The sequence below is a fragment of the Thamnophis elegans genome, chromosome 2 (assembly GCF_009769535.1).
Source record: "Thamnophis elegans isolate rThaEle1 chromosome 2, rThaEle1.pri, whole genome shotgun sequence".
Classification (NCBI taxonomy): Eukaryota; Metazoa; Chordata; class Lepidosauria; order Squamata; family Colubridae; genus Thamnophis; species Thamnophis elegans.
The window spans coordinates 59,098,599-59,126,306 of NC_045542.1; the positions used below are offsets into that span (position 1 = coordinate 59,098,599).

Consider the following 27,708-nt stretch of genomic DNA (forward strand, 5'->3'; position numbering starts at 1 on the left):
TTATGTAGAAAAAATGTGCTGGACAAAAGAGGCATTTACCTTTGAGGTAGAAACTTCTCTGGATTTTGCTCGGAGCTTATTGACCTGAGACTCAGCAATATCAGCTCTTTCCTCAGCCTCTTCCAGCTCGTGTTGTGTTTTTCTGAATTTGGAGAGGTGAACGTTGGCCTGTTCATCCTGTAGCCAGACAAGAATTACACAAACACACACCACACATACACAAAACCATATTAGCCTGAAAAGGCAATGTATGAATTTCAATTTTGAGAACCTGAGGTTTGTGTTTTTAAGTGCAAAAAAAGTCTAAAATAACTCACAGCTTCCTCTGCTTGTCTCTTGTAGGATTTCACTTTCAACTGAAGTTTATCCACTAAATCTTGTAGTCTGATCACATTCTTCCTGTCCTCCTCACTCTAGAAATGTGATAAAATATTAGCATATTCAAAGGAAAGAATTGCTGTGAACAAACTTCTTCTTTTTCCTCTTACCTGGAAAGTCAATTCTTTGACTCGCCGCTCATATTTGCGGATACCTTTGATGGCTTCCGTGGCTCGCTTCTGCTCTCCCTCAAGTTCAGACTCTAGCTCTCGGATCTAGAGTTGAAATAATACAATGTGAATATCTAATAGCAGAGTCTCTGAAGATAGCTGATATCTACCACAGCTCTGAACCCCAGTGTTTACCCTGGCTTCCATCTTCTGAATCTGTTTCTTTCCTCCTTTCAAGGCGAGTTGTTCTGCCTCATCCAGACGAAGCTGGAGATCCTTCACTGTCTGATCCAGATTCTTCTTCATTCTTTCTAGGTGGGCACTTGTGTCTTGCTCTTTCTTCAGCTCCTCTGCCATCATGGCCGCCTTGAAACATAAGCAGTAGATTCAGATCATCAAGTAGTCAAAGCCAGTGCATGTAAAATAAAGAAGAGGAGGTCAGCTTGGGAATTACGAATGAGCATCTCATAACGAGCTTGATAAATTATTCCTCTTCTCACTGAATTTAGGGGGTTTAACCTTGGCTTTGAATGTTTAGATTTCTGACTGATATATAGCTGTAGTATGATTTTTGATCTTTATTTGATTATGTAATTGTTAATATTTACTTGATTTTGTCTATTTATCTTTTCTGGTTTTACCCAAGTTGTGGATTTGAGGACTTATAAATCCATTGGATTTACAATGGCCTATAAATCCTATAAACAAACAACCAAACAAAGTGAGCACCACAATTTGGACTTCCCACTAGATCTCTGTACAGGATTACTTGCAATAATAATGAATGCCTAAACTATCTGCAAAAGTCTCATTTTTTTCCAGACTAAACTTTGAAAAGCAAGATTATTTGATTTGAGAATATTGCATTGCATATGGTAAAAATGTGGTAGTTGGGAAGTACATAATCTAAGACTTACATCCGTGATGGCCTTCTTTGCCTTTTCCTCTGCATTTCTGGCCTCTTTGATAGCATCTTCCACTTCACCTTGAAGCTGAGAAATATCAACTTCCAGCTTCTTCTTTGTGTTAATGAGACTAGTGTTCTAAAGAAGAGAGAATGAAAATGTATCTGAATATTTTTGCAAAAACTCCTAGTAATTATTAGAGCTATTCCTTCCAAATTTAAAATCAGGATTCTTGATGTGAGGAGTTTCAATAAACAAAAGGATAGCTATATCCATCGTGCTATCTTGTTGGCCAATGTTGGACATTCCACAATGGACAAAATTTTGTAAGGCAATTCTTATACTGCTATCATGACATCATCCTTACCTGTGTATGCAAAAGCTGCACCCGTTCAGTAGCATCAAGAAGCTCTTGTTCAGCAATCTTCCTTCCTCTCTCTGTCTGTTCCAGACTTGCCCGGAGTTCCTCAATCTCAGCCTGCATCAGATTAGCTCTGCGTTCAACCATGGCCAATTGCTCTTTTAGATCTTCTTGGCCTCGCAGGGCATCGTCCAAATGTAGCTGTGTGTCCTAATTTCAAACAAGATATTGTTTAATAGGAGTGATCCTTGGGCCAATCATTTTATTATTATTCATATAAAATATTAATTGATGGAAAGTACTTTGAGCTGTCCTTGAACATTCCTCAAATGTTTCTGTGTCTCAGCTGCAAGGCGATTTGCATGGCTCAGCTGGATTTCCATTTCATTTAGATCCCCTTCCATCTTCTTCTTAATCCTTATGGCCTCATTCCTACTCCGGATTTCTGCATCCAAGGCACTTTGCATGCCTTCCACTGTTCTTTGGTGATTCCTCTTCATCTGATCAATTTCTTCATCTTTCTCTGCAATCTTCCTATCAATCTCCGATTTAACCTGGGTCAACTCAAGCTGAATGCGAAGAATTTTGGCCTCCTCATGTTCAAGAGCTGCCTGTTGGAAAATAAATGCATATTGATGCTAGGTTTGAGAAACTTAAATCGATTAGGACTCTTTTTAGAGGAACATTTTAAAATGAGTTAGCATCAAAATGGAATTTTTTATAAATGAATGAGTATACAACACAGACTTAATTAACTGCTGTGAATTAGCATTTTCAGTGACTACTCAAAAAGACACTTATAAAAGTATAATTAATGACCTTTTTTAAAAAAATCCATTTTTAACTTCTTACCTCTGCTTCCTCCAAAGCCATCTGCATCTCAGATTTCTCTACCTCTACCTGTTTCTTGGCTTTCTCAAGTTCATGGATAAACTTGCCATTTTGAGCAATTTGTTCTGTGAGATCAGCAATTTCTTCTACAAAATATTAAAGCATACAAATAGTTGATCAAAAGAATAAAAGAAGAGCAATCTGCCCGGGGCCATAAAACAAACATTAAAATGCCAACAAAGCCCCAAGATGTGGTACTTACGCTGCAAATTCTTGTTTTCTCTCTTCATTGTCTCCAGTTGATCTAATGTTTCTTCATAGGCATTTTTCATTTTGAAAAGTTCAGTACTCAAGGAGCGAGCTTCCTTTAAGGAACCTTCCAGTTCTGACTGGCTCTCCTCATATTTGGTCTTCCATTCTGCCAAAATCTTGGTACACAATATGTTTGAGTCAGTTACTATAGTACTGATTTTGTCCGCTTATTTCTCTTTGCTAAATCTGTCCAGCATTTCAGTAGCTTTTCTATCAACACATCACTTTCTTAACCCCACTGATCTTACAGTGGCAGGTAACACCTTTCAATTCTAAACAAGTCAAGATATGACTTGTGTGTCCCATAAAATGGTCTGAACATACCAGCCATTGGTATCTTGGTTAAGCTAAGAAGGTTCAAGTGAAACTAACACAAATCACTGACAATTAAATAATGACCCTGACTTGCTTATGTACATGTTAGTACACATAAAGAAGATCTTAGAATGATACCAACTAAGTTTACACTACTGTATAAATTCTAAATTCAGGTTTACAAAAGCTACACTTTATATTTACACGGCATGCCTCCATTCTTCAAATCTAGCTATACCTCTGGTGGCAATAGACTTTTAAAAATTGTAATACTTCAAACTATACCTTGTCAAAATTTCTTTGTTTTTTGTCTAGAGCAGCTGCCTGTGCATTTGCTCTTTCAACATCCACCATTAGGTCTTCCACTTCACAAAGCAGTCTCTGCTTTGTTTTCTCCAAGGAAGCACATTTGGAGTTCACAGCTTCAACTTGCTCTTCAGCCTCTTGAAGTCGCTGAGCAAGTTTTTTCCTTAAAGAAGTCAGATTGAAATAATAATGTTCCATCAGATATTTAGGTTCTCTATGAATCAGTTTTGTCCAGTAGAGTAGTGCTTAATGCATAATTGAATGCCTCAAAAATTTTGTGTTTAGAAAACCTCTCTAATACCAAAGTTAAATACAGTGGCTGGAGTCACACATTACACTAAGCTAACTGTTTGTATCATATTGTATGTATTGTATCATTTGTATCGTATTTTAGCTGAAAATTGTTGTGGTCCGCCGGCAGCCTTTAGAGCTGGCAAGACAGTCTGACAGTGAGGAGGTTGGGGAGGAACATGGACCAATCCTGGAGTCTGGGGAAGGCTCGGACAAGGGCTCTGCGTCAGAGGCAGAGAGGGGACCAGGGCCATCTGGGAGTTATGTGCTGCCTCCGGAGCCTCCAGAATCAGACATCAGCAAGACAGAGGAACAGGGAGAGCCAGTGTGCGCATGCACAGAGCTGCCAGAAGGCAAGAACAGTTAAGGCAAAAGGGCCGACTCAGAAGTAAGGCTTGAAGATGATTGGCCCCTCCCAGAAGACATAAAAAAGGAGCAAAGGCACATGAGTCTTTGTAGGAAGCAACTTTGTTCTGGTCAGTTTAAACTCTGAAGCTCCATTTTGACTCTGTGCTCCGTGTGCCTTCCAAAGCTAATTGGCAATTAGATCTTTGGCAGTGTTTCAAGGGAGATAAAGGTGGGTGCTTATCAGCCTTATCCTGAAAGACTGTGGCAGACTTCTGTCAGACTCTTAACAAATTATTTGTGGCTCATTATGGGCTGTGAATGAACATAACTCATAGACGTTGAAATAAAAAGAAGGTTTTTGGGACTAAGCATGTGCTTTTTACTGTCTCAGGAAGCCTAGGTCAGAACAAATCTAAGCTAGTTTGTAAACCATCTTTAAAGTTCAGTATACGTCTGGTGTCAACCAGGTATTGCAGCTTTTTTTTAAATGAGCAAAAGAAACCCTAGCCTAATGTAAGACTGAATATAATCCATTGCATTCGTTTTAGTATAATCTGTTTCTAAAACACTCATATAGTTCTCAGGAAAAAAAAACCTTTCAAATATATTAAGAAACAACAACAACAAAAATACAGACTGTGGACCACACACCAGCAGCCTTTTCTTTTCTTTTTTAGAGTTGCTGAAAAGTTCTCTTACACTGGCATTTATATGGAAGATTATAAACATCCTTGAATATAATAAGAATTACAAATTTTTGTTGGAATGTTCACAGAAATGGGTCATTTGAGCGCATAAAAGTTGGAAATGTTTATGTAGAATGTAAAAATTATATCATTTTTTGTCACTCCTCACTTACTTTGCCTCTTCTAGCTCTTCTGTGCGTTGAATAGCATCTGTTTCATACTTGGTTCTCCACTGAGCAACTTCTCCGTTGGCTTTGGACAAGGCACGCTGGAGCTCACTCTTGGCTTCTTGTTCTTCTTCATATTGTTCTCGGAGCAAGTCACAGTCATGCCGAGCAGACTGTAAAGCATGTGCCAATGCATTCTTTGCCTAAGAATTAGCAGTACACTATGAAATTTCTGAACTCAGATTATAACATGTACAGCATTCACTGTAGACATGCTACAAACTTCATACACAAACATTAATGCTTATATTTTATATACTTTGTGCAAAGAACTTAGTTTCAAATTATCATGAGAAGGAAGTTGGGGAGTTTATCCACATTACTCAAGCTTTCTCCTTGAATGTCCCAAAATGTATTCTAAGATTTTGGAATTTCTTGTAATCATGTAATTTACAAGAAAATTAGCTCCCTTTCTTGAAAATGTGGGCTCCCTGATGTGGAAGATATTTCTAGGCAATGCAAAGTATTATCATGATGAACTTGAGTTAATATTTTAATTCAGCAATTTATGTATAATTGGGCAGATTAAATCAAAAAGGTTCTTGGTGTTGTCAAGTACTGAATTCATACTTGACAAGTTAACAGGGAGTTCAGAATTGAAATGCATGGCCAGTAAATCCTATGCATGTCTAATACAAAATAATATCCTCTGATTTCTATGAGATTTTAGGAAGATGAACATGTGAGTAGCTGAGTCTCAGAACTGTAAACATGTCAAGTGTTTGATTCAATTATGATACATGACAAGATTTTTGCTCACTAAGGGGTCACATCAATTCTGTTAAATAATCACTTATCAATAACTCATCATGACAAAATTGCTTGTTGCCAAACATGACTCAAGTATTGAAAATGACAGTGCTGTTATGTTTAATAACCCATACAAAATATTTCCCAGCATTTCCTGCTTATGAATGAATACCTTGGTCTCTTCCTCTAGCTGCCTCTTCAGCTCTTCTATTTGCTGAGTAAATGCTTGCTTGCTTCTGGAAAGCTGTGATATTATGCTCTCCTTCTCCTCAAGCTGACGTGACAATTCGCCTTTCAACCAAGATTTTAAAATAATTTTACTCTTTAAGCAAGAAGAATACATACTTAATATAATTATTGATCCTGGAAGCAGTACCCATTAAAATCTTCTTTGTGTCAAATCCAACTTCTTTTGACTTTATGGAGACATCAATGAGTCTCCATGTAGAGTTTGCAAAAAATTGTTTGCCACTGGCTTCTTCCAGGACGTTGGAAAGCCTACAGCCACAGATTTTCCTAGTGCTTCATTTCAGTTAGTGTCAATAACATAATTTTGATGCACCTAGGGCAGCTCCCTAGATTAGTGTCTCTACATTTTCAGGCCTTAGGGTAAAGATAAACTAGATAAACTGAGGTTCAGGTCCATAACTGAATATGTAGATTTAATGCCTCCCACTTACGATCAATTGATGAGGGAGAAAAAGGTTTGGAATAGCCTTTATTTGCATTCTGGCCCATTTTCAATGTTCTTCTTACCTGTTTCAGCCTGTAGACGAGCTTTTTGAGTGGTTAGATCATTAACCGATCTCTGGTTTTCCTCAGATTTGGCCTTCAATTCACTAAGCTGGTCCTCTAATGTGCGGCACATTTTCTCTAGATTTGCCTGTAATACACAGAATTAAGAAGATTTCTTATACATATATGTCTTTGTATTTACATAGCTGCGTATAACCAAGAATCTACATTCTGGGATTACTAATTGATTTTATTTTCAAATACCTTAGACTTGGAAATAGACTCCAGGTTACTGGCCAGGTCATCAATTTCCATTTTAAACTCACTCTTCTCCTTCTCCAATTTTTGCTTGACACGTTGAAGATTATCGATTTGTTCCCCGAGCTCGGCTGTGCTATCCGCATGCTTTTTGCGAAGAGCTGCAATAGTGGCTTCATGCTGCAAGGCAGATTCCTCCAGATCCCGCCTCATTTTCTGGAATTCCGCTTCCCGTTTTTTATTGAGTTCAATCTGGGCAGAGGTGGCCCCTCCGGCTTCTTCAAGCCTCTCACTGATTTCCTCCAGTTCACGTGACAAATCAGCTCTCTGCTTCTCTGCCTTTGCTCGGGTTGCTCTTTCAGATTCAATCTCTTCTTCCAGTTCCTCAATACGAGCCTGTAGAGAAGAGGTTTCTGCTAGTTAAGGGTAGCAATGGTGGGGGCAGTGGTGAAATTCATAATTGTTTACTACTGGTTCTCTGGGCGTGGCTTGGTGGCCATGGCAGGGGAAGGATACTGCAAAATCTCCATTCCCTCCCCATCCCACTTTGGGGCCAGCCAGAGGTGGTATTTGCTGGTTCTCCAAACTACTCAAAATTTCCGCTACTGGTTCGCCAGAACCTGTCAGAACCTGCTGGATTTCACCCCTAGGTGGGGGTAATTCAGTGCAGAATCATCAATGAAGAAAATTATTTAAGAGTTTAATAAGCAAAAAAGGGCAATGACATCAAGGAGTTCTCAACCTAAAAATAACCAGAGATAGGTAGAGGGGGGGGCTACCAAAAATGTGCAGCAGTGTGAAGTAGCACTGAGTTAAACAGTTTAACTAAGGCTTTTTGCAGAAAATCAGAGGTATCACAAGGGTGGAAAAAGTAAAACTAACATCTGATAATGGTGGGAAAGAACAGTAGGTTTTTTGACATAGGAGGGTGAGAGAAATAATGGAAAATATGGACAGAACATTTGGATGGGGCATATATATGAAGAGATCTATTGATAAGGATTAGATTAAAAAAAGATGAAAGACTGATATAGGAGAGTTGCTTCAGTGGTACATTTGATTCTATTGCATTAATTTTAGCATTAGCTAAAAGATATGCCTCTGGAAGAAATAAATCTCATTAACTTTAGTGAATTTAGGCTCATCAGATAACCTGTCTTGTCAACATCTGTAAAAAAAAACCAAGAAAAAGGCTTTGTGAAACTTTAGTAGAATAATCGGGGTTGTGAAAAATACAACTAATAAATTGGCAGCATGAGTTAGAAGCAGGAAAACAATACTGACATTTCTAGACAGAGCACAGTTGTGAAAGTCAGCCTTTCTCCAATCCTTAAAGGTAAAGATAATGATAAAAGTTCCCCTCGCACATATGTGCTAGTCGTTCCCAACTCTAGGGGGGGTGCTCATCTCCGTTTCAAAGCCGAAGAGCCAGCGCTGTCCAAAGACATCTCCGTGGTCTAAACACCAAAGGCACACGGAACTTCCCACCAAAGGTGGTTCCTATTTTTCTACTTGCATTTTTTACATGCTTTTGAACTGCTAGGTTGGCAGAAGCTGGGACAAGTAGTGGGAAGTCACTCCGTTACGCGGCGCTAGGGATTCGAGCCACCAAACTGCCGACCTTTCCGATCAACAAGCTCAGTGTCTTAGCCATTGAGCCACTGCGTCCCTTGTGTTGTGGTTACTAAATCACAATAATCTGGAACACAAATTTGAATGTGATGGAAACAATTCATGCCTGTAGTTCCTTGATTTTCTTTTGCAGCTGAATACTCATAGTTTGCTCATCCTCAGTTTTGCTTTGTAGTTGACTGTATTCAAAATCTTTTCTGTAAACATACCAAAGAGAGAATTAATTAAAATAATCTTATAATTATACTTCAATGTTTAGCTACAGTATATACATGACATACTTTTTCAGCTTTTCTTCTAATTGCATTTTATCATTTTCTAGATCCATAATAGATTCTTGAGATAGTTTCAAGTCCCCTTCTAATTTTCTCTTGGCCCTTTCAAGATCCATGCGGATTTTCTTTTCTTGTTCCAAAGAGCCTTCCAGCTGCAACAGAAGTTTAATATTAGCTTTGTACTTTCATATGGGCAATTTATATGTTTTCCTTTGATATGCTCTTTGATATGCACTCCCCTACAAGGAATGGACATTTTCAGCAGAGATATGGATATTTTCATTATTGTATTCTCCAGAGGTGGGTTGCAAATCCCGGCGCTACCGGTTCGCTCATGTTCTCTTGCACACAATGCTTCTGCACATGCACACATGCATCCGGGTGGGTGGGTGGAGTCTCCCGCTGATGCCACTACCAGTTTGCCCGATCTGGGCCAAACTGGGAGCAACCCACCTCTGATATTCTCTCACCTAATGTATACAGTGTATGTATTACATTGGTTCAATGTTTGATTATATTGGGATAGCCCATAGTGAAAAATAAAGAACAATTTCTCACATCATCAACTTGTTGTTCCAGTTTTGCTTTGGCTTTTGTGAGGGTGTTGACTTTGTCTTCCTCAGCCTGTAGATCATCAAGAGCTTGCTGATGAGCTTCTTGGAGGGCTTTCTTCTCCTTGGTTAATTTCACAATGGTTTCATCCAAAACTGCCATTTCTTCTGTTAGATTCTTCACCTATAGAAAACAGCAAAACCTAGCTGATGATTTGAAAACCTGGTCATGATCTCATATGCAATAAATAATTCATTTATGAGTGTTCCAATGAAGTTAATTCCTTACATTCATCAACAATATACAGCCATTAACTCCCTTTTCAAGCAATATCTATTTGTTTACTGGCATCATATACTGCTTCAATCAATGTCAGCTCTGTTGATTTACATTTTTATAAATAAGGTTAAAATACAGTATTAATAACAGCACAATATCATACAAAACACGGGGCAGCCGAGGAGATAAACATAATAATTCCATTTCATAAACTCCAAAATTACAAGAAGGAACAATTCACCAAAATTCTGGAACTAAGATTCACTTTGGATGATCATTCTAAAGCAGTGTAAGGCCTGTCTGAATCTCATGGGAAAGGCTGTTTCAAAGCAGTTGAAAAGACCTACCTCTGCACCAGGGGTGGGTTCCTGCCAGTTCTAACCTCTTCTATAGAAGAGGTTCCACAAATCTACAGTGCTATTTAGAACCGGTTCCAACTCCCTCCCCCCGCCCGTCTGCACATCATCAAGATGAAGAGTGAGAGGAGGAATTCTGGGAGTTGAAGTCCACAAGTCTTAAAATTGTCAAGTTTGAACACCCCTGGGGTTTTTTTCTAAAGGGTTGGGGTGCAAGGGTCTTGTAACTTGACAGCTTTAAGACTTGCACACTTCAATGACAGAGTTCCTGAGCCAACATTTTGGTTGCTAAGCAAGAGCGTTGTTAAGTGAGTTTCACCACATTTTACAAGTTGGCCACGCCCACCCAGTCACATGGCTGGCAAGCCACTCCCACCCAGTCACATGGCCGGCAAGCCACTCCCACAAAGTAGGTCACACCTACAGAAGAGGTTCTAAAAAATTTTGAAACCCACACTGCTCTGAAGGTGGAAAGTGGTAAGGAAGTGAGATGAATTCCTTCTACATAATATTATTGGACAGGCAAAAAAAAAAAAGAATTGGGAGAAGAAGCGGCCTGGGATATCACATACAGTATGTCACATATGCAAATTGTAAAATGCTTATTTGACTGCTGGGTTTTTTTGGACTGGTTTGGTCTGAGGCACTGAACACCACAAAGATCACACTCCTTACTCAAGTTTAACTAAATGCCATTCATAAACACCACCATTGCAGTCTCAATATTATAAGCCCACGAAGGCGAACCTATGACACATGTGCCAGAGGTGGCACACAGAGCCCTCTCTGTTGGCACATGCACCATTATCCCAGGTCAGATCTCTGTGGCGTTTCTTTCATGAGCCTCTGTTTCCCTGCAAACAACAAAACAGAAGCTCACAAAAGAAAAAGATCTTACCTCTTCCTGTGCTACTGGTGTTGGGATGCCCTGCCTCCTGCCGGCTAGCTGGTCTTCGGGTCTCTGCTGTGCATGCATGCATGTCCGTGGATTTCTGGGCATGTATATGCATGTGCATGTCTGTGCATGCATACTCATGTTCATGTCCAGGCACCTTTCAGTTTGGACATTCACATGCATGCACAGTTTGACCACTCAGTGTCTAAAAGATTCACCATCACTGCTATAAACTAAAATCTGTTTCAAAAAGATCAAATTCTTCCAAATTTCTGTGCCCTTTCAACCCACCTTTTTCTCTACAATGTTCCCCCAAACAAGAGATTGGAGATTGTGGGTAATTGCTAGGTTGACTGATGCAGGAATCTTACCTTTGTCTCCTTCAAGAAACATCATACCTTCTCTTTACACCAGGAAGTATTCACCACTTCACTGACCCAAACCTCCACTGGAGGTTTTCACCAACAACTATGGACAGAAATTCAGTTTAAATTATATTACCTTGTTTTCAGTGGCATGCTTTTCTTTTTCAACCTTGGCCAATGTTAGCTCAAGATCATCAATATCCTTCTTCAATTCAGAGCATTCATCCTCTAGTTTCCTTTTCTTGGCAGTCAGTTCTGCATTCAGCTCCTCTTCATCTTCTGCTCTTTCAGTCAGTTCCTTGATCTTAGCCTCCAACTGGATTTTAGTCTTGATCAATTGGTCACATCTTTCTTCAGCATCTGCCAAACTTTCACTTTCCTTATTAAAGAAAAGATAACATTATTAATTATTGCTCAGAATGTTTTCACTTTCTTAAATAGACTTTCCTTTAATCAATAATTATCAACCTTAACTTACTCAGATTTAATGTATGACTCATCTTAAGTAATATTAATTATAAATATTTTTAGTTTTTTTCAAATAACAAACATATTGTTAAGCTTTTGGAATAATTAGGCAGCATGGAAAGAGAGCATTAAAAAAGGGAGGGGCTCCATTTTTAAGGAAAGAAGCCAAATCCCATCAATACATAAAGCCCAGAAGTTCATCAGCCTTTTGCCATTTCTGAAGTAAACCCAAAGATTTAAAATTGAAAGAAATCAAATTTTTATCTTCACATTACACTGGTACAATTCTTCACCACCACAACCACATAATTTTTCTCCATACTTTCAAGATTCAATGCTGTTTTTTTTTTTTCACTAACAAACACACGGGAACATTGGTTCAAACTGGATAAAATGTGCTGCAATCACCTAACAAAAATAAATAGGAAACTTGGAAAAAATGAAGGCAGGAGGAAGCAAATGGAGACACTTGAATAATAATTCCATTGTGATTTCTGCAGTAATATGTTATCAAATCTTGTTCTTTGATTTACAAAGAAATATTTGGGACCATGGGAAATGAAAGTACTTCACTATTTTATTTGGGTTGTTTCATTGCCCTAGGTGAATATCAAATAAAATTAATGTACGAATCCTACATAACTGCTGCAATGCAATGTTGCAGAAGGACAAATTCTCCCAAGCAGGTGATGGAACAGCTTTATCTTTTCCATGTAGCAAGAAAGATGTTCCTTCTGGTGCTCAAAAGCATCAGCTATAGAGAAAGGAAGACCATTCAAGAGGAAAGTAAGGAGGGATCAGTCACCCAGAGGAGACATAGGTTTACTGTAATTGAAATATTAATTTAAGAAGAGCTAATTATAAACTGTATCTCAGAATACCTCATCAGAATTAAATGGATAAAGATGCTCAATTTGATATTAATTGTTTTAAAGCTGCTATTGATTTACAATTCAGTGAAAAACTAGTAGGCATATCTCCATGGAATTTTATTAAGCTTTCCTGCATCCTTTGCTCCTGAAAACTTCTTTTAACTAAAAGAATTAAAAGTCTGAAATGACTTGAGTCCAGAATGTAGCCAGGGAGATAACGAGGTGTATGTGTGTGTGTGAGAGAGAGAGGGTGGGAGGAGAGAGGGAGAGGAAGGGAGGGAGGGAGGGAGGGAGGGAGGAAGAGAGAGGGAGGGGAGGAGAGAGGGGTGGGGAGAGGGGAGAGAGATAGGGAGGGCAAAGAGAGATAGAGAGAGGGAGAGGGAGGAGGGAGAGGGAGGGGGATATACACTATATTGCCAAAAGTATTCACTCACAACTGAGTCTGATTATGTGGATGGATGAGCGAATACTTTTGGCAATATAGTGTGTATATACAGTGTGTGTGTGCATGTGTCTGTGTGTATGTGTGTGTGTGTGTGTGTCTGTGTATACACACACACACACAAATATAGTTTGTGTGTGTTTGTGTGTGTATGTGTGTCTGTGTGTCTGTGTCTGTGTATATATATAGGCTCAGTTCTGTATCATATTCAAGATGGATACAGAAGTGATGGTAATGAGAGACCAGGCTTCCTTAATGTCTTTGTCTATACTGTGAAATGCACTGCTTACAAAAATATAGTTATCAACATTATTCGTGACTTTTTGCCATATGACAAACACTTTTTTAAAAAAAAAATTCAAGTAGGCCTTTGCCTGTAATTATCTGCTTAGGACACCACAATTCCTATAGCCGATCATACAAAAGATTAGCAAACGAATCTTACAGATTGTACTTGAAGCTGCAGGTCATTTTTCTCTTGCAACAAAGACACCATTTTTTCTTCTAGTTCTTTCCTTTTGGCTTCTGATTTAGCAAGTTCTTCCTTAGTTCTCTGAAACTCTTCTTTCATGTTAGCCATTTCTTTCTCTGCTTCTGCACTCTTTAACAGTGGCTTAATCTTGAAGAACAGCTTCATCCAAGGCCAATGTTTGACATTCATGAATGAGCGAATGTTGTACTGAATCATGAAAATTGCTTCCCTGTAATGAAACCATTCCAGAAAGTTACTTATTGTAGATTAATAAAAATAGGATTTACTAAGTAAGGCAATGGAGTTATATTATGAGACCAACATCAATCTTCCAATCCCATAGTTTGAATCATTTCCAAATATATTGCTGAGCTTGGAAATTTAAATGCTGAAAACTGGCAGTTGAGGCAAGAAAGAGATGAAAATTTTTACATGAACATTTTATCTGGGTTACAAAGCTAAAGAGAGTTAGCCTGGCTATTACTTGATGGAAGAGTATCATGAAAGCCAAAGATTGTAAACTGAATTGAGAAATAAAGAAGATGAAATTAAAAGTTAAAAGAATGATACAATATGTGTCTTAGAAATACTCCATGGGAAGAGGTCTTTTCTTTAGCATCTTTTCCATTTCTTCCTACAAGAAATGGTGTTGAAAGGCAACAAGATGGCTGCTGAAGCCAAGATGAAGTTAGTATTTCAGAACAGAAACCTATGAAATCTGCAGTACAAAACTAATATGTTATTCATTCATTCTGTGTTGAACTGCCTGACTGTAAAACTGTCAAGTTTCAGTCAGACTCCAGTCAGACTCCAAACATCTGATGAAGGGAGTAGCAGCTCAAAAACTATGCCTTAAAAAATATATATTATTGCAAAAGGTGCTACTAGATTCCTTTTGATTTTTGGCACTATAGACTAACACAGCTGGCATTATTCAGTGAGGATTTTCCAAGTATGGGAAGTTCTCGAGTTACAACAATTCATTTAGTGACCGTTCAACGTTACAACAACACTGACAAAAGTAACTTATGACTGTTTTTCACAGTTACAACCTTTGCAATCTTCCCATGATTGTGTGATCAAAATTCAGATGCTTGGCAACTGGTTCATATTTATGATGTTTGCCATGTCCCAAGGTCATGTGATCACTTTTTGTGACCTTCTTACAAGCAAATTCAATGGGGAAGCCAGATTCATTTAACAACTGGATTACTAACTTATCAACTGCAGTGATTCACTTAACAAATGTGTCACTTAACAATAGAAATTTGGGGCTCAATTGTGGTAGTAAGTTGAGGATCACCTGTATATCTCAACTGTTCTAAGAGTGCAACAGGTAGATGTTATATTATAAAATAGTTATTACTGGATAAAAATATAACAACTTTGGAGTGATGAAAAGTAAATAAGCAAAAAAAATCATTTTCTTTAAGTTGGAGGATCCCTTTCCATAAGGGCATACCTTCTGGTGCCACACATTTAAAGTTCCATATCCACTCCCTCAGATATTTCTCTATGGTTTACTTGTTATGTAAACCTGACAAATCATGGCTTATATAGAGATCCTAGTTAATCATGGTATAATGTAAGATTTGAAGTCAACCATAGCAGTGGTGGGATTCAATTTTTTTTTTTACTACCAGTTCTGTGGGCGTTGCTTGGTGGGTGTGACATGGCTTGGTGGGCATGGCAGGGAAAGTATACTATAAAATCTCCATTCCCTCCCCACTCCAGGGGAAGGTTACTGCAAAATCCCCATTTCCTCCAGATCAGCTGGGACTCGGGAGGCAGAGAATAGATGTGGGTGTGGCAAGTCAGAGGTGGTATTTACCGAACTACTCAAAATTTCCTCTACAGGTTCTCCAGAACTAGTCAGAACCTGCTGAATACTACCTCTGAACCATAGCCTAGGAAAGTTTGAAAAGTTTCCTCAGCAGAAATATGGATGAATATCTAATTACAGATAGTCCTCAACTTATGAGCACAGTCGAGTCCAAAATGTTAGTTGCTAAGTGAGAAAGTTGTTAAGAGATTTTGCCCCATTTTACAACCTTTCTTGCCAAGGTTGTTAAGCAAATCCCTGCAGTTGTCAAGTTAGAAACATGGTTGTTAAATGAATCTGGCTTCCCCGTTGACTTTGCTTGTCAGAAGGTCGCCAAAGGAGATCACCTGGACTCCAGGATACGGCAGCCATCATAAGTATGAGCCAGTTACCAAGCATTGGAATTTTGATCATGTGACCAATGCTGCAATGGTCGTAAGTGTGAAAAACGGTCCTAAGTCACTCTTTTCAAGGCCGTGGTAACTTTGGTCACTAAACGAACGTTTGTCAGTCGAGAACTACCTGTACCCCGAAAGCCTCAGCCTACATCAGTGGTTCCCAAACTTGGCAACTTTAAGACTTGTGGACTTCACAAGTCTTAAAGTTGCCAAGTTTGGGAACCACTGATGTAGGCTGAGGCTTTCGGGGTACAGGTAGTTCTCGACTGACATACGCCAACAGAGCTGGCTGGAGAATTCTGGGAGTTGAAGTCCACAAGACTTAAAGTTGCCAAGTTTGGGAACCACTGGCCTACATGAACAAAACCTGTGGAAGAGAAATGTACTCTACCTCCTTGCCACCATTTTTTGGTATTCCGCTCTCATGAGATACGCCCTACACACAGCCTGCGTGCGGGTAATGAGCAAAGTGAGGCGGTCATCTCTCATCTCTTCCAGAAGGCCCAGCAAACCAGCCTTGAAAAACACCTGGGGGGGAAAAAAGAATTTTTTAAAAAAGCTACGCTGACAGCTTGTGCCCAGCAAGCCCTCAGCTCAGAAAAGTGCTTACTTTGGTATGCCCAAATTTGTACTGAGTATGATCGATATCGATGGAGCCCAGCAGTTTCTCACAGGCTTTCTTACTGTCCATAAACTGGCCCTCTGGGATGGCACTAGCATTTAGTACACGATATCTGCCCATTTAAACATAAAAGAAAAAAATACATATCATTGGAATCGGTGGCAAAGGGAAAGGCTCTGATTCATTGGCAGACTTTTAATATCTTCTCATTGTTTTAGTTATTGTTCACAAAATGTGGTACAAACATAAAACTGAGCAATGATAAAACTTGGTCATTTAGAATGATGTGCGAGCATGAAACTCTTATTTAGAAACATCCTCATCCATAAAAAAAACCCCAAAAATAACCAGACCTGATTTTGTCTTATCACTATAAATGTGCCAGGATATAATTAATTTACAGAAGAACGTTTTTTGATTATTTTTGTTTGTTTGTTTTTGATAGCAAAACTCACCCTAGGAAAATTTCTGAAGAAAAAAGTAACTATGTAATCCTACAGATGTACATTTTCTTAGTGTATATAGCTGAATTGAAGTTATAATATACAGAATGATGGGTAGAGCATCACTATTGCTTTGGATCAGGGGTGCCACTCATGTCGTCACAGTGACATCATGTGACGTATCGGGACTTCCCCCCCCCCTTTGCTAAATTGGGAATAGGCATGGCCAACATGTGATGCATCTGGCCTGTGGGCCAGGAGTTTGACGGCCCTGCATTAGATAATATTTACCTAACAAGAATCTAGCATGCAAAATGACATGTTTACTAGAAATTGGGTCGACAGACCTTTGCTTAAAATCTCCGTATACAATTCTGTTTGGAAATCCCTTCCTACAGATTCGAATGCCTTCAAGCACTCCATTGCATCTCAGTTGGTGTAGGACAAGCTTGTGATCCATTGCACCTGTGCAAGATCAAAGCAAAGAAAAAAGGCAGTTTTTTTCTGATTTTCTCCTGAAGCTTTTCTGGAAATCCAAACAAGAGTAAATTACCTGGAGTTTTAGTTTCATTAGGGATAATGCAGCGCACAAAATGTGGATGAGTTGTTCTCAAATTGGACATCAATTTGTTCAGATTTTCCTGTAATTTTGGATAGAGCAATTGTAAAATATTTGTTAGCTCTTAAATAATTTTTTTAAAAAATCCAAAGTATAAAATTTAAAGTATAGAATTTTTAAACTGAGAACCATATTGCTAATTTTTCAATTTTATTTTAAACATTTTGGAAGAAGAAAAATATGAAGTTTGGGTTTAATATGATCTGCATTGCCTTAAGATTTAACCAATACTCATTAGTTTCCAAACTATGCTCATAAAATGATGCATTATATACATACGTATATAATTGTACACAATATTCTTTGCAATCTATGCAATCAAAGATCCTTACCCTGAAAAGTGCAGAAACAGTTTGGAAAGATGAACCCTTCTTCTTGGCACCTTTCTTTTTAGTAGTACCTTCTATTAGAAAGCAGAACATAAATGTAATTAGTTATCTTGTTGTCATCGTCCCTATCCAATCTTTTCCCTAGATATGATGCAACACAGGACAAAGTTTCAAGGCAGTTTTGATTATAGAATAAAGAGAGAAAGGAAAAGACTCTTGAAACTTACCATCGTCTTGGGAAGCAAAGGTTGCATACAGGTTGGCTAAAATTCTAATGGATGACTTCTGATACAGTGCCACAACAGTTTCATTTAAGGGATCTTTGTTCTTCTCTAACCAGCCGCCAATATTGTAGTCCACAACCCCAGCATAGTGCACAAGAGAGAAATGGGCCTCAGCCTTGCCTTTGACAGGCTTTGGCTTTAGGAAGTTGGCTGATTTGCCAAGATGCTGATCATAGAGTTTGTTCTTGAAAGACTGATCAGTTGCCTTGGGGAACATACATTCTTCTTCCAAGATGGAAAATATGCCCATTGGCTACATTAAAAAACAACAACATAGTTTTATTTCAGATGTGTCTTCTTACCAATTGGCCTGGAAAGCCATAGAGATAACCTTGGAGAAACTCTATGACAACTTTTAAAAAACATATTTTAAGTCCAGAAAATATTAGAAAGGAACTCAAACCAACTCTGCCTTCACTCCCTGGAGTATAAGACAGGGAGGATAAAACACAGGCTTTCAAGATAGACTATGTCCATGAAGTAAAGGTCCAACATTCTTGTGCGATGGATCTTCCAATGTGGTCTAACACAAAGGGCTGCCAGCTTAGTAGTTACTTATAAGATAACATTCCAATTTACCTTCTCAATAAGCTCAATGCAAGCAGCCAAATCCATGCCAAAATCTATGAAAGTCCACTCAATTCCCTCTTTCTTGTATTCTTCTTGTTCTAGTACAAACATATGGTGGTTGAAAAATTGTTGTAGTTTCTCATTGGTGAAGTTGATGCAGAGCTGCTCCAAGCTGTTAAACTAACAACAAAATATATTCAGTTAATATAATTCCTCAGACTTCATTAATTCTCTACTAAATGAAACTTCAGTTCATCAGGAATTTTACAGATACAGGCAGCAAATAAATTGAATGCTAATAATGAGAAGAAAATATTTCAATCTTTCTGCTTTTCTGCTGTAGACAACATTTGAGTGTTATTCTTATCCTCAACTCTAGATGGCACACGTTCCAACCATGGGCTGCTATAAAACACAGAAGGCAGAGAAATGGTGTTTGCAATAGATCTGCCTACCTCAAAGATTTCAAAACCTGCAATATCCAAGACTCCAATGAAATGTTGTCTGGGCAACTTGGTGTCCAGCTGTTGATTAATACGAGCTACCATCCAGAAGAAGAGTTTTTCATAAACGGATTTAGAAAGTGCATTGACAGCATGATGAACCTATAATTATAAACAATTAGCAACAAATGAAGATAATGATCCACTATTATTTATTTATTCATTTATTTATATCCCATCTTTATTATTTCTACAAATAACTCAAGGTGGCAAATATAGCTAATATTCCTTTCTCATCCTATTTTTCCCATTATAAAACACCCCTGTGTGGTGAGTTGGGCTGAGAGAGAGTAACTGTTCCAAGATCACCCAGCTGGTTTTCATGGCTTAGGCAGGACCTGAACTCACGATCTCTTGCTTTCTAGCCTGGCACTAATATTTGCATAGAGAGCTGGTTTGTTCTAGTCGTGCCTTCACCACTAGAACAAACTTCCCCTCTATGCACATATCAGTGTAAGGCCAATATATTTTCCTGCATTTCTTTCTACCTGATCTCACTCAAATCAATTGATCACCAATTACTTTATATTTTAAAAGGGAAGAGGAATTATCCTGGATGAAGTTTGGCATTCCTGCATTTGTTTTGCTATGAAATAATGAAGGGGTGAGTGTGAATGTCCTGCCTTAGAATTGTCTAGTTCGCAGTCTTCTGGTTTCCCAGGCTTCAATTATAACCAAGAGGAATCATCTCTCCTATTATCTGTATTATTCTGTCAGCTAAGAATATTTCTCTCTTTGAGAAGTTGTTTCTCTTTACCCAGGAGCAAATTAAAAAAATCAGTAGCAAAGAATTTTAAAAGGCATTTGCATGAATCTCTAAAATGTACTTAAGTCAGACTGTAATCTATTTTAGAGATCTTCATATCTCTCCCTGAGAAATATGAATGGTAATTGGCATTGTATGTACTGTAAGTTATTATCTCCAAATCGTCATTTTCTATTTGCCCAATTGCCAATACAGGACATCTGACGCTTCTTGAGTGTAGGAATAGATAAAGTTGTCATCTACCAAATCCCTGTTCATTGCAAACATACCCTTGCCTCTGCTTCAAAACTGATCTTTTCCTCAATCCTACAGTGAAATGTAGGAACAAATGGACAACTTGTCCCCTTTGTAGCAACAGAGTAATAAAGGTAAAATAACGGGCTGGAGAGAAAGGAGAGTCTGTTTAGAATTAAAGGACAGAATGTGGGAAGTGGATATGTTCCCCCAGAATGTGGGAAGGATCCATGGTATGCAAATAAAATAGTGCAAAAGAAGAGGAGCTAATGGGGACAAAACAATCTCCAAATAGCGTTATTGATAGATTGGCCCACAGAGGGGCCAACCAGCAAGCATTGTCTGTGTGAATGGGAAAGGCAAGCAGAGGAATGACCAATCAGAGCCTGCAAATGCACTTGGTCCCCTGCTAGACCATTTTTAAAGTTAGCATCAGGAAAAGCCAACTTTCATGCTGCAGACAAGTAGTTTAAGTTTCCATTTGGAATTGTCTGTAGCTGAAATGCCTTCCTGTTGAAAATTCACTGCATGCTCCTTACAGTTCTTGTTAGTGGAACTTTTTTTTCCTAAATGGCATTCCAGCGATATAATCTAAATAGGATGAATGGAACAATTTCCTTCAAAGTAGTAATTCTAAATTAATGAACACTCTGAATAGAAGAAATACACATCCTTGTTGTTTGACATATGGACTACTAGGTGGTTTTGATTTGTTACCTATACTCACCTGATCCACAGTTTGACCTTTGGTCACATACTCATTTCCCACTTTCACCCGAGGAAAGCACAGGGCTTTCAACAAATCGGAAGAATTTAGGCCCATCAGATAACCTGTCTTGTCAGCCTCTGTAAAAAACCCACAAGAAAAAGGCTTTGTGAAACTTTAGTAGAATATTCGGGATTGTGAAAAATACAACCAATGAATTGGCAGCACAAGTTAAAAGCAGGAAAACAATACTGACATTTCTGGACAGAGCACGTTTGTGAAATTCAGCCTTTGTCCAATCCTTAAAAATAAAGGTAAAAGTTCCCCTCGCACAAATGTACTAGTCGTTCCCGACTCTAAGGGATGGTGTTCATCTCCGTTTCAATGCCGAAAAGCTAGCACTGTCCAAAAACATCTCCGTGGTCATGTGGCCGGCATGACTAAACACCAAAGGCACACGGAACACTGTTATCTTCTAACCAAAGGTGGTTCCTATCTACTTGCATTTTACATACTTTTGAACTGCTAGGTTGGCAGAAGCTGGTACAAGTAACGGGAACTCAGTCCATTACGCGGCACTAGGGATTCGAACCGCCGAACTGCCAACCTTTCTGATCAACAAGCTCAGCCACTGAACCATCGTGTCCCCTTGTCCTTACTTCTTATTGACTACTTACTTACTGCTTACTACTTGCTGATACGTCACCACGTCCAATCCTTACTACTCATTTAATCCTTACTACTCAGAACCCAATTAAAAAGTTAGTTGTGTATCCTCTCTCTTTTTCAAAACTCTTTCCTTTGTCACTCACATTCCTACCTCCCAATCAATAAGCAACCAAAGCAAAAAGTAATCAGTTTAATTCTGGTACACACTACAAAACATGCAAAGCAAATGAGGGAAAACAAGTGTTTCATTGCTGAAAGCTGAGGCGACATCCTTTATCATTGCTCTTTCCAAAGGAGTTTTGTAAATCATACAGTTGAATCATATGATCTATAAAATTTGAAAGCTAACTTGTGGAATTTGTTACCTTCTGTGCCATCTGGTTCTGCCTGCTCCTCTCGGGGTTTCTGTTTAAATTTCATGTTGCCATAATGCATCACTGCTCCTGTCAGTTTATAAATGCCAACTTTCTCTTCCGAAGTAAAGCCCAGGATGTCTATAGCTGTCTAAAAGGGGGAGTGGGGAGAGAGTGTCACAGTTAGTTATGTTTTCAGACAGGAATTACATTCTTTGTTTTACATCATAATCATTTTTTCACTCACTTCTGTAGCTATAAGCTCCTCTTGGTCATCAATGCTCTGGACCGTAATTTCACCTTGGCTTACGAACGGATAGTCATATGGGTTTGTTGTAATGAGAAGCATTTCTGAAATATACACGGGAAGCCTTTCTGAAATTCTAGGGATTATTGTACTTTCCAATGCAGACAAAAACTCAACAGAGTAAAAAAAAAACCTTCCCCATATTATTTACCGCACACATTATCAATAAGATAAAAGGTTCAGGAAAGTAAAATAGAATCCTACCTACCAATTAATTCTGGTTTCTTATTGGACATAATCTGGTAGAAAATGTGGTAACTCCTCTCAGCCTTTAGCTGAAAGGTTACTCTTGACTTTTCCAGAAGATCTATAACAGAAGGTCCAATTAATGTTTGCAAGTCCAATTTTGTAGACATTATGGAGACAATTTTCAAATTCAGCTACTTACAGGTCTCAATATCTGCAGAAGCCAGCTTTCCAGTGGCACCAAAATGAATCCTAATGAATTTACCCTATAGGGTAGAAAGATGGAAGAGAAATGTTTAATGAGCCACAACATATGGATTATTTTTGTAACTGAATATTTTGCTATGGTTTTTGTTCTATTTTATATTTTGAAGGTGGTACTGTTTTCATAGGAACTGTTTGCTGCTGAAGAGTAAATAGGTAAGTCACTGAATTTTAACAAATGTTCTTGTGTTGTGTATATTCAGTTAAAATCTTTTTCTTGCAAGGATTTCTTAATAGGTATAGCATGTTTTACCACATAGGCAGGAACAACACAAATGCTCCAGTTTGGGATATTATTTTCACATCCCTTCCACTCCTTCCTATAAGTGAATTTAAAATGGAATAAGATGGCTGCTGAAGTCAAGATAACGTTAATGTTCCAAAACATTCCGGAAACCTATAAAATTGGCAATATAAAACTAACATGTAAATCATCCACTATCTATTGAACTGCCCAACTACAAAGCTGTCAAGCTTCAGTCAGACTCCATGCATCAAATGAAGTGAGTGGCAGCTCAAATAAATATGTCTTTTAATAAATTTGTTATTAGAAAAGGTGCCACCAGATTCCTTTTGATTTTTGGCCAATATTGACTAACATGGCTCTCCTGTATCAGTTCAGCGAGGATTTTCTCAGTATATCTGTATTGTTCCAAGAATGGAAGAGATAGATGTTATATTATGAAATGGTTATTACTGAGTAAACGAAAACAGCTTTGGGATGATGGAAAGTAAACAAGCAAAGAATCCTCCTCTTTAGTTGGAGGACCACTCCCTGTAAGGACATATTTTATGGTGTTATATACCCAAGGGGCCAACACCCCCTGACTCACATAAAACAGGCACCCACAAACCTGTTCTTGTTTTAATAACCCACAGTCATGTCCATGGTGAAATGATATATTTACCATATTTAAGAACATAAAACTGACTCATTTTGTTAACACTGGATATGGCATGTGAGGATGGGAGGATTAAAGCTTCTTCCCCATTACTTTATTTTTGAATATCCTCTCCCACATAAGAATTAGCAGCACCTGTGAAAATATCACAGCATGTAGTTTGAGCCAAAGAAATCTACTAGCCCAGTTGGAAAAATCTTTCAATGAATCTCTGAGGAAGGACATAATCATTTTGGGCAGGGAGGTAAGTTATACATTCATATCCAAGCTGAAATATCCCCCATACCAATTACTTCTTTGTATTAGGTTTTGAATTACGTTTTTTTTTAAAGCCTTTCATTGAATATGGGACATTTTTAATGTCAGCTTGAATTGCTCTACAGGGAATGAGAAAAGGAGCAGAACAGGCTGTCTGGAGAGGCTTGCAAGTAAATGTGTCACCTGCCAAAGATTCATCACTTACAAAACGGGAGGAGTTGTCATTCCTCACAGTCTTGGCATTCCCAAAGGCCTCCAATAAAGGGTTGGCACTGATGATTTGATCTTCAAGTGTCCCCTGCAGGAGTATTGGAAGACATATTTGAAAACCAAAAGGGGGGGGGGGGGAAGCATTGCAAAATCTTGAACATAAGCGAGCTTAATTAAAGTAAATGTGACTGATTTTCCAATGAATGGATTTAGAATGTTTTTTTAAATGTTTTTTTCCCCCATAGGACCAAGGAATGAGAAATCTGGAATTAAATTACCAGAGCACCTTCACTGAATTTCAATTAATTCTGACAAGTCCTTGTTTTCCACACAATATTTTTTTGCACCAAACAGGCATCACTCTTCCCTCTTAAGATTTAAATGATTTGTAATTGGTGCTCAGATTCAGAAATGTGCAAAATGTTTTGAGTTCAAAATGGGTTTGCTCTAACTTTACCAATAGTACAGAAAGCTCAGAACATTTTCACCCAAATCAAAACAGCTGTTTCAGACTTGAAAAACTCAGAATTACAAAACATTTTGCACACTGTTACTAGGTGTTGCATTAATTATTTTGCTCAAGAAAATAGAAGATCAGAAATTGATTCTATAAGCAGGAAATACATTTCGATCCCTTCACACTCCCTCCCCCCAGAAATGGTTCCTAAAAAGTTCTGTCAGAATGGAGGGAAAGAACAGAAGGAGAGAATTAGGAGGATAAGAGAGGGGGCAAAAGAAGGCAATACATTTTTCATAAGTCCTGCCTAGAATGTTATGATTCTGCAAACTAGAATTGCTGCTGGCAGCAGGAGAGCTTCATTTCCTGTGGGACTTAGAAAGTGCTTTCTTCAGTATATAGATTTCATGATCCAGTCACCTATTCTGTTTAGGGTTTAAAAAAAACTACCGTTCAACCATTTCTACATTTGTCAGCATTTGGGATGAAATAACTGAAATCATAACTGCAAATCACTGTAGTTTATGTCCTAGAACCTTTGTCAAAGGTTTTTGCTTTAACAGCATTGAGAGTAACTATTATGAAGGCATGAGAAATCAATTTCAGACAGTTATTAAGTATAATGATTATTTATTACAATTCCATTCTCTTTTATTTTTTAAAAAATAGAATAAAACTGTTTATGGAACTATGCAGTATAGACCTTTCTGAAGGAGTCTTAATGTTATTATAGGTAGTCCTCAAGTTATGTTTGTTTAGTGACTGTTCAAAGTTGCAACAGCACTGAAAAAAAGTGACTTATGACCATCTTTCACAGGTATAAACTTTGCAGCATCCCCATGATCAAGTAATGAAAATTGAGATGCTTGGCACCTGGTTCATACTTACGATGGTTGCATTGTCCCAATGTCATGTGATCACCTTTTGTAACTTTCCAACAAGCAAAGTCAATGGAGAAGCCAGATTCACTTAACAACCATGCTAGCAAATTAACAACCGCAGTGATTCACTTAAAAACTGTGGCCAGAAAGGTTGTACAATCGGGAAAACCCATTTAACAAATGTCTCACTTAACAACAGAAATGTTAGGCTCAGTTGTGGTCATAAGGCAAGGACTACTTATATGGTGTTACTTTGGTTTTAATAGTTAATAGTTAATAGTTTTAATTGATGAAAAGAATTCCACTGAGCAAACTCTGTGGAAGTTGAGACAGAAAGAATATAATTAGTCAGACTACCTTTGCTTAGAGTTTGGGGATTTTCAATTCCTTTATCTGCACTTCTAGAATGAGATGTATTTTTCATACCTTCATCCCCGATTTTGACTCTTCTTTCTTCTTGGCGCCTTCTCCAGTAGCTGCAATTGTTGCAAAATACTGAATGACCCGCTTGGTATTGACAGTCTTTCCAGCACCAGATTCTCCGCTAGGAAAAATCAATCATCAGGTAAAGAAATATTATTTGTATTAGCACTGTGTTACTACTTTAAACAAGCAGGACGAATCTGAAATGTCTACTTACGTGATCAGAATAGACTGATTTTCACGATCTGCCAAAGGAAGAGGCAAAAATATATATATTTACAAACTACAGAGATGGATGCTGAGCCATGTTAAGTAGCGCCTCTGGAATTAATTTCATGAAGGCAGGGCTATTTGGGAGGGATGAGGAAGACCTTTGCCATTGCCCCCAACCCCTCATCCCTCCATACCAGAGGTGGGTTGCTACTGGTTCGCACCGGTTTGGGTGAACTGGTAGTGGAAATTGGGACTGGGTCGCTGAACTGGTAGGGACGGTAGGTTGGCCCAGCCCCTGAACCGGTTTCCTGGTTGCCCACGCCATTGCCAGCATGTTTTTTAAGCATTTTATAATGTTCTGCGCATGCGCAGAACAATTTACAGGCAACTGAACATGTGCAAGCACATGTGGTGGGAAGTGAACCGGTAGTAACACCGGCAGCAACCCACCCCTGCTCTGTATTGTTCTTTATTCAACCTTATTCCCTTTCAGGCCTTCAAGCAGACTTACCAGTTAGCATGAACTGATATGCATTGTCAGAGATGGTGAAGATGTGGGGAGGGGCCTCAGAACGCTTTTTCCCACGATAAGCAGAAACCACCTCTGGATTGTACACAGGCAACCATTTGTATGGATTAATAGTGACACAGAAGAGGCCTGAATAGGTCTGCATGGAAACCAAAAATAGTGGTTAAAATCTGCCCTCTTTGAGATTTCAGTCCTGGTACGAGGTAAGAATAAAACATACGTAGATCATCCAAGAGCTGTAGCGCTCTTTGAGGTTATACAAAACAGCTGGTTCATGTAAATGCGTCAGCATTGCCATGTCTTCAATTTTGTCAAACTTTGGTGGGTTCATTGCGTACACATCCTCTGGCTTGGCAATTATTGTCTGAAAGAATAAGAGGAAAAGCCTTCAGAAAAAGCTCAGAATTAGAGATTCAATCCCAACTCAATACTTTGAACAATCATTATGTTATTAACGAGAAGCTATTGATAACATTACAGCCATTTCCCCCTTAAGTATAAGTATAATCTTTATTGTCATCGTACTTAAATACAACGAAATTGGTTTTAATCTCACCTGGTGCAAAATTATAGCAGAAACGAAAAAAGAAAGAAAAAGAAAAAAAAATTAGCGTGTGCATGGAGTGATTGTGGTTGTATTTAAAAGTTTTACAGCCAAAGGATAGAAACTATCCTATTTGTTCGGCTGGCTATACTTTGATGTCTTCTGCCCGATGGTAGAAGTGCTTGCATCGAAGCTTAGATGATTAAAACTTTAACTTAGTCTTCAAATGTGACAATTGTCATAAGAATGAATGGCCCAGCAAATGACACTTCACAGTCTGCTTGTCTTTGGGACCCAAAGGAAATTTTGAAGGGAAAATCTATTGCTTATGCCCCCTCGTGCTGATGGTACTTACAGCAACTCAGCCCAATAAAATATCCAATCTTGCCCCATTTGCCTTCAGAATAATTGAGGAAGGAATTGATGGGATCAGGTTTTGCACCAATATATACAGTAAATGACAGAGCTATGTATTGATTCTAATTCCAAAAATCTCACATTGTACCAGAAAAATATTTTATTTTATTTAAAAAGTGTTTCCCACCCTCTCCTCGCCCAAACCATGGAAGATGCTCACCCGGCCATCTGATGTCTCTACAGTAATTTTCCCACCTTCAGAGCTCTTAATTTTCCCTTTGGCATATTCCTCCTTGGGTTCACCCACATAGCAGTAAGTCTTGGCATCAAAGGGCTGGTTCTGAGCCTCTATTCGCTCCTTTTCAGATTTACGCAGGAAAGGGGCAGCCACCCCAAAAGCCTCCATCTCTGCATCCCTGCTCATGGCTGCAGCTAAAG

General features: G+C 38.5%; 1 protein-coding gene across 1 annotated transcript; it reads right to left on the minus strand.

Annotated features, from left to right (window-relative positions):
- On the minus strand, positions 1–27,694 carry LOC116523926 (myosin-3). Its single transcript, XM_032239018.1, has 38 exons — positions 27,491–27,694; positions 26,590–26,733; positions 26,352–26,508; positions 25,845–25,872; positions 25,631–25,748; positions 23,862–23,954; positions 22,435–22,498; positions 22,255–22,353; positions 21,987–22,090; positions 21,752–21,890; positions 20,739–20,857; positions 18,964–19,113; positions 18,518–18,688; positions 17,882–18,191; positions 17,658–17,728; positions 17,260–17,347; positions 17,054–17,171; positions 16,252–16,375; positions 16,033–16,169; positions 13,395–13,650; positions 11,304–11,546; positions 9,279–9,455; positions 8,727–8,872; positions 8,552–8,642; positions 6,820–7,209; positions 6,577–6,703; positions 5,993–6,111; positions 5,017–5,213; positions 3,498–3,681; positions 2,848–3,013; positions 2,607–2,731; positions 2,057–2,365; positions 1,761–1,964; positions 1,406–1,531; positions 684–854; positions 489–593; positions 318–413; positions 1–177 (listed from the first exon to the last, which is right to left on the minus strand). Exons 1-38 carry the CDS (start codon positions 27,692–27,694, stop codon positions 1–3), a joined length of 5,847 nt encoding a protein of 1,948 aa, XP_032094909.1.
- Between the last annotated feature and the right edge of the window lie 14 nt (positions 27,695–27,708).

Coding starts and splice junctions, on each gene's coding strand:
- LOC116523926 (XM_032239018.1), bottom strand. CDS start 27,694: ATGAGCAGGGATGCAGAGATGGAGGCTTTTGGGGTGGCTGCCCCTTTC. Junction 18,192..18,517: donor GCATTGAGCTTATTGAGAAG/GTAAATTGGAAT, acceptor TTTTTAATGTAG/CCAATGGGCATATTTTCCAT. Junction 178..317: donor AGAGACAAGCAGAGGAAGCT/GTGAGTTATTTT, acceptor GTCTGGCTACAG/GATGAACAGGCCAACGTTCA.